Source organism: Vitis riparia, chromosome 9, assembly GCF_004353265.1.
Source record: "Vitis riparia cultivar Riparia Gloire de Montpellier isolate 1030 chromosome 9, EGFV_Vit.rip_1.0, whole genome shotgun sequence".
NCBI classification, from domain to species: domain Eukaryota; kingdom Viridiplantae; phylum Streptophyta; class Magnoliopsida; order Vitales; family Vitaceae; genus Vitis; species Vitis riparia.
Window position 1 is genome coordinate 14,115,183 of NC_048439.1, and position 7,986 is coordinate 14,123,168.

Sequence of the window (7,986 nt, forward strand, 5' to 3'; positions counted from 1 at the left end):
AATTAGGATCCATTTTGCATTAGTTTAAGTGACCCAAGCCTTGGTGGACTCAAGTCACTTAAACCTAATAGATGAACCTTATAAATATCCCACATGGGCTAGGGTTTCCATAACCTTGAGAGAGACTTTGTCTTCCACCTCCAGAGATAGAGAGAAATAGTGAGAGCTAAGAGATCATCCTTTCCAAAGTCCACACTTTAGAGTGTCAAAATCGTGGTTCTAGTCACCAGGCGGAAGATTTTGGGTGTACGAGACATCCAGATTCATTATTCTTCATCTTCTCTAAGTGGAATTGATCTGGGAACATCCAAATCAAAGGTAAAGTTCTCTAATGGCTTTCCTTTTGATCCTAGAATTGTAAAAATATGATTTTTACTTCCATTGCATATGATTTAGAGGCCTAGGGTAGTTTTGCATGCACCTATATGATTTAGGGTAAGGGAATGGAGAAATCCAAGATTCCCAACAACTTGAACAGGCAATAGCGCTCAAGCACTAGGATCGCTCAAGTGCTTAGTCTCGCTCAAGCGCTCGAGGCAGTCAAACTATGGTTAAGTGTGCTTGAGCACTCATGCATTTTCTATCGAGATCTTAGTAATATTTTCAAGATTTTCATGAAAATTGGATTTGGAAACCTATTCATACCGAACCTCCTCAAGTTATTTTCCTATAAATACCTCCCCATAACAAATATACAATAAAAGGTATTAAGTTCATTACCATTATTATTTCTTCATAGTTTTCTTAATAACATTTTTTATGCCACTTCGCTTATAATACATTTGATACACAAAAGAATAATTCTAAGGAATAAAAAATGTTAAAAAATAATAGTTACTCTTTATTCATTTGGTTATGATAATGGATTTATCCAATATTTAACATTTGTTTCGTTTTTATTTCTTCAAAATTTATTATTTTTAATATCATTTGGTTCAAGTCTAACTAAGTCTATCTTAGAAAAACCTCATTTAGTGTCCATATTAGTCTATGTATAGTTTTTTATTCTTTAAATTTTTTCATTTTATTTTTTTTTAGTTTTGTTTACTTTTCTATTTGTATTATTGACCTTTTTTTGTTTTTACTTAAATTTTATCTTTCATTTAGTTTTATTTTTAAAATTTAAAAAGATTAATTTTTTTTCTATTTTATTATATATTGTTTCTTATTGATATTTATATTTAAATAATTATATGTATATTTATGGGTGTCTATCTTTGTCTCCATATAATATTTTTTTTATTCCTTTATTTTTTAGTTTTACTTTGTTAATTTTTCATTTTCCAATTTTTAGTTTTAAACGTTATTTTTCTTACATATGGTTGACCCATAAATGCTTAAATTCTTAAGAAACCCAAAAGGCCATATAACTATCTGAAATTTTTTATTCCAACAATAAGATGAAATAGTTATCATGTTTTTCATTGTCCCATGTAAAATTGCTAAATGTTGGAATCTAGACATTCTTTCAATTATGTTATGAAGAATAGCTAAATAATAGTCATGCACAAATTGATAGACAAAGAATGTTGATTTTAATTATGTTCTTACATGATGTATATAACCAAAACTTCACTTTGTATTTACCTTGCATGCCTATAAGGTGATTCCCACTTAGGTCCAACAACACCAAGTTTTCTAGAGTGCATAATCCTACAGTACCATTGAAGGAGAAAAAAGATTAGAGATGTTGAAAATTTTAATATTTTACCATTAAAAAAAAATAATTACACATACCTTCGATTGGAAAAAATCCTTCCAAAGAGTTCCACCCAAGAGACAAATTTTTAAGGGATGTGAATATATTCAATTGTTGAATGCTAGTATTCTTGAACATGTTTTGGTTGAGGTTCAAGGTCTCTAGCTTTTTGAATATGGACAAGCTTTTTGAATCTACACAAAAATTAAAAAAAAAAATATATAAAATATAAAATTTCACATTTACACATGTAAACAATCCAAACTTTTAACCTTCATAGAACTATTGAAACTTTAACAAAAATAATTTGTGCTCTATATAAATTGTAAAAAATGATCATAATTAACTTACATTTGAGATTCCTCCTATTAAAAACTAAATACACTTAGTTCTAAATATTTTATTTATATTTTTACATTATATTTCAATTAAGGAACTGCAAGATTCTTAATCACATAGATATGAGAAATAGAGAAAATTTAGATTATCTTATAACCCATATTTATATTTTATTGCAACATTTTCACCTCCTACCATCCACTATTCTTCTCTATATATTTGTTATAAAGGAAGTCTTATTCATATATTAGTTTCTTACAAACTAGAACCAACCTTTGTAGGTTATTCAAGAATGTTTTTTTTTTTTTTTCATTTTTAACAACAAGACTTTCATTCACCCTTGAAGAGTAATTGCAAAGGTTGAATAATGCAAACTTCTTTGCAATCTCCATTATCTCACGATTTGAAAAGCATTCTTAATTTCAAAATTAAGTTGTAATTAAGATATACTTCTATTTTTTAAAATAAAAGCTTTTATTTAAAATATAGGAATTATACTAAAAATACAAATTCACTTTATATTCTTAAAAACTCTTTTCAAGATTTTTAAAATTTGAAGAAAAGAAATTCTTTGTTTCCTTAAATTTAAAAAATTTTGGAATTGATTTTTTATATAAGTCTCTACTTTTTATACATATAAGATTTCTTATATTTCATTATAGATTTTTTTGTAAAATAAATAAATAAATAAAATAGAAGAAAGGAAGTGTATTCAAACAATATCTAAACTATCACTTGTTAGTTTAACAGAAACTGATATTTAATTTCTTTTACATTATCACTAAGGAAAAGCTTTCTTCTCATGAAAGTACTGTAGTTTAAAGTGGTAATATAAATTTAACTGCACAACTAGGAAGCACTAATGGATGTGTTCAAGTTGTAGAGCATTAACCATTACAACGGCACCCAAGCTGTTGAACTAAATTACTTAGTTTTTTTAATCTCCATATGAATTATTTATAACCCAATTGCTATCAATCAAAATATAAATGGTTCATTAGCTTCCTAGCAGCCATTTCCATAATTCCAAAAGAATAAGGTTTGCCCTGCTAGCTCTATGAAATATACTTTATTCCCCTAATATATATAAAAGTGATGGAAAATGGGTTTTTGAAGACAATATCTAATAATTAATAATGGTAGCAATCAAATAAAATCAAAAGAAATCACTTCAAATTATCAAGTACTTTAATTAGAATACTTTATTTTTCTTTCTAGTGAATTAGATAAAAGACTTCTATGAATATTTTAAAATATTTATAAAATTATATCAATATCATACATGTAAGTTTTCATTGATAATCAAGTTAATTGCTTTATAGAAATAAAGATTTTTAATTACTTATGAAAATATTAGTTATATCAAATATATTGCACAAGCTTGATGCATCTAATTGGAACTTGAAATAAAGTTGAAATGGTAGTTGAGACTATTTTATATCAAATTTTATGACATTACAAAAGAAAAGTAACTAATGAGAAGAATTTGTTGGTTAATTTGATAGTTAATTTAATAACAAAATATCATAAGTTTTTTAGCAAGTTAATGAAGTACCTTGCAATAGTTGAAAGCTTTCCAAATTATTATAGCTTAAATCCAATACTTCTAGGTTTCTCAAACTAGCTAATTCTACATCAAATTAATATAAATGAAAAGAGAGATTAACTAAGCAACATTAAAAGCTAGAAATATATTGTACTTAATTTTAGAAAAACAATATACACATATAACATGCCTTGAATGGGAAAAGATCCATTTATTCTTGTGTTGTAAAGAACCAATCTCTTGAGTGATGTTATTGTGCCAAAAAGTTTAATGAAAATTTTGTCTAATTCATTACCACTAATGTCCAAGATCTCCAATCTGTTTAAACTTGACAACCCTTTAAATCATGTAAAAAAAAGTAATATAATTTTAATCAAATGCATGTAATTGTAGCATGTGATCTTTATACTTATATTTATAAGTTTATATGTCATTCACATACTAATATGTTCATATATGTGTTTAGTTTCCAAAATCCTCATTCAGTTTGGTGGGTTTTAAGTTTATCTGTTACAAATAAAATGGTCCATAGAGCTTGAAAAGCTTTTGTGATCTTTGTGAATTAAAACATAAAAATTTTCATGCTTTGTGCCTCTTTAATATGAATCCTACCTAAATATGGAAAATTTTCTTCTAAACTTAAAATTGCCATATACGTTTCTAATAGGTTTAATTGATCAAAGTTTGTCCATGCTGGTGGGTTGTGGATGGATGGAAATGCACAGATGCTCATGGGTTGGGCTTTATTCACTCCAATGTCAACCAGCTGGACTACATCTTAAAATAATAAGGCATGGGCCCTACTCAAGGCCAAATTATTTTGGCTCTATCAAACATATGGATTTTCATGAGTTAGGCCCGTTATTTAGGGTCAAGTTAGTCAATCACATTAAATAGGGATTGGGCCCAATTGATGTCCTTGTTAAAGTCAAATTTTATGATCTTTCATAAACTGAGCCCTACCAATAAGAAATATTGTAAACCAAGATAGAATTACATGATTGTGTAAATAAAGCCCAAATGACATGTAAGATTTCTTATATTTCATTAAAGAGTTTTTTTAATGCATAGATGCTCATGGGCTAGGCTTTATTTAGTCCAATGTCAACGAGTTGAACTACATCTTAAAATAATAAGGCATGGGCCCTACCCAAGGTCAGGTTATTTAGGTTCCATCAAACATATGGGATTTCATTAGTTGGCCTATCATTTAGGCTTAAGCCACCCAGTTACATTTCATAGGGATTGGACCTAATTGAAGTCCTTGTTAGAATCAAATCTTATGATCTTTCATTAACTAAGCACTTTCAATAAAAAATATTGGAAACTAAGATAGAAACGACCACTAGAATCCTTCTAACTAGGTTAAAGTACTACATGATTGTATAAATACTAAGGGTGCATGTATATGTTAGGGTAATGTTTTCGGTCAATAGGCTATTTAGGAAGGTATTTTCTTTTTTCAATTTCATCAAAAATATTTTCTTTCACCTTGAAAAGTAATTGCAAAGCTTGAATAATGCAAACTTCTTTGCAATTTCCATTAATCATTTATTAAAATAAGTTAAATAAGTTTGAAGTGATATATGAAAATAATTTATTAATTTTAAATCTATTTTTATTTTCCTTCACTATTTCTTTATTTCTAATTTTCTTCTCTATTTTCTTTTTCTCATTTTTGTTTTAATCAAACATAGCCTAAGGTTATGCTTGGTTCCTAAAGAGTATTAAGAAAAGAAAAAATATATTAAAGAAAATGATTTTATCATTTTCTATTATATTGTAGAACCAAAGAAACTAAAATATAATAAAAATAGTTAGGAACTTATGTATTTTCAAGTCCTTTCTTCTTTATATTAAAGAATTAAAATGAGTGAAACGACTTTGAAATAATATATAAAAATAATTTATTTATTTTAAATATATTTTTTTATTTCCCTTCACTTTTTCTTTCCTTTTACTTTTCCTCTCTATTTTCTTTTCCTTTCATTTTGCCTCAAATTTTTTAAAAACCAAACATAACATAAAAGTATGACACACACACACACACACAACATATATAAATTTTGAAATATTTATGAAATTGTAACAATATTATACATGTTAGTATTTATGGACAATCACGTTAATTAATTTATATATACATAAAAAAAAGTTTTCAATTACTTATGAAAATATTAGTTATATCAAATATGTTGCACATACTTGATGTATCTAATTCAAACATAAAAATTGAAAGGATGATTTGGTCTACTTTATATCAAATTTAATAATATTACAAAAGGAATTGTTGGTTAATTGGACTATTAATTTAATAACAAAATATCATAAGTTTTTTTTTTCAAGTTAATGTAGTACCTTGCACTACTTGAAAGCTTTCCAAATGATTATAGCTTAGATCCAGCACTACCAAGTTTCTTAAACTGGTTAATTCTGCAACCAATATGAATAAAAAGAGAGATGAATCAATGAACATTAAAGGCTAAAAATATATTATACTTAATTTTGGAGAAATAATGAAAGCATATAACATGCCTTGAATGGGAAAAGATCCATTCAGTCCCATGCTGCAAAGAACCAGTGTCTTGAGTGATGTTATTGTGCCCAAAGATTTTAAGGCACTTTTGTTGAACTCATTACCACTTATGTCCAAGATCTCCAATTTCTTTAAACTTGATAACCTTTTAAATCCTGTAAAATAGCGTAATATGATTTTAATTAAAAGCATGTAATTGCAAGTTGTGGTCTTCATACTTAAATCTGTAAGCTTACATGTCTTTAATATAAGAATATGTGTCCAAATTTCTAATTCAGTTTTGTGATTTTTGTGTTTCACTATTAGAAATAAAAAAGTCCATAGAGCTTCAAAAAGCTTTTGTCATCTTTGTGAATTTAAACATGAAAATTTTCATGCTTTCTACCCCTAAATAAGGGAAATTATTTTGTAATAGGTTTAATTGATTAAATTTTGTCCCTAAAAATGTTATACAAATGGGTTGTGGATCAGTACAATTTGGAAATGCATAGATGGTCATGGGTTAGGCTTTACTCTATTCATTGTTAAACCAACCCGACATTAGCTTAAAACAATTAGGCCTAGACCCTACCCAAGGGTAGGTTTTTTTTTTTCTTTTTATGTTTTGTTTTTGTAAAATGTGAAATTCCGGAGATAATAATTCCTTGTTTGAAAGCAATCATCGGAGTAAAATTTTATGATCACCTTTCTTTAACTGATCTCTATCAATTTAGAATATGGAAATTAGGTTTTTTCGGGAATAGAAGATAAGGAAAAGGAAAGACAATTCCGCATATGGGAGCCTAAGTGTTGTTGCTAATTAATAATTACAAGATTGCTTACTCTGACTTGAATCCCACTTATTGGGTTAAGTATCAGATGATGGCATAAATAACAAGTATGTTATTTATTGTTATATATATATATATATTTATTTATTTATTTATTTATGTATCCTAGGCTAATGTAATCTATACTATTTTAAAACAATAATTTTTTATTGTTATGTTTAAATGTTAATTTATATTTTAAATTTTAATCATTAGTAATTGTGCTTATATTAAATTCAATAATTATTAGTGGACTTCTATTTTCTATTTGAACATTTTAAGAACTTATGCTAGTAGTCCCTTTAGAATATTTGGAGAACAAGTGAAAAGAAATTTGAAAAGGTGAGAGATAACATACCTTCATTCTCAATAAACCCATCAAATGAGTTTGTAGACAAATTTAGATGGTGAAGTTCTTCAAAAGGAAGGAATAAGGAGACATTTAGTAACCAGAATTTGACATTTTCATAATAGGACCAATCGAATTCCACAAAAGTTTGTTGCTGCATTATATCATTGAGGGAAAGCTTCTTAACTCGACCTGTGGTGGGATTGCAAATAACTCGCTCCCACTTACAACATTCACTAATGTTGTTATCTACCCATGAAGGGAGAAGAAAATCTACATGTTCATCATTCGATTTCAGAAAAGCCTTGAATTCAAGCAAACCCATCTTTTCTTCTTCGATGCAACCTTTGCATCCACATATTTGAACCAAGAGTAGTATGAAAACCCACACCAAATATTTAGATGACAAACACTCCATTGAAAGTTCAAACATGGAGTACATGAGAGAAGACGCTACTAAATTGCTTTTGATATGCAAATAGATGAAGAGTATTTAATTTAGTTGATTCATCGTTCTTGCCTATGAATTGTCTTGACTGGTAGTTTGATAGGCCCCACCATGCATGCTAAAGTCTATATTATATTCAAAAAGGCTATTTATGAGGAAAGAAATTGTAATAGATACAAATTATAGGGAAGACTTGGTCTTACTTTAATATGTGCCACATATTTAAAGGATGAAGTCTTTCAAACTAAAATTTTCTTGTG

At 27.5% G+C, this 7,986-nt stretch overlaps 1 protein-coding gene across 1 annotated transcript; it reads right to left on the bottom strand.

The window, feature by feature from the left end:
- Window positions 1-5,971: 5,971 nt before the first annotated feature.
- Window positions 5,972-7,640, bottom strand: LOC117921845 (receptor like protein 21-like). Its single transcript, XM_034839801.1, has 3 exons — window positions 7,288-7,640; window positions 6,116-6,275; window positions 5,972-6,017 (listed from the first exon to the last, which is right to left on the bottom strand). Exons 1-3 carry the CDS (start codon window positions 7,601-7,603, stop codon window positions 5,972-5,974), a joined length of 522 nt encoding a protein of 173 aa, XP_034695692.1. The 5' UTR covers window positions 7,604-7,640.
- Window positions 7,641-7,986: the final 346 nt, after the last annotated feature.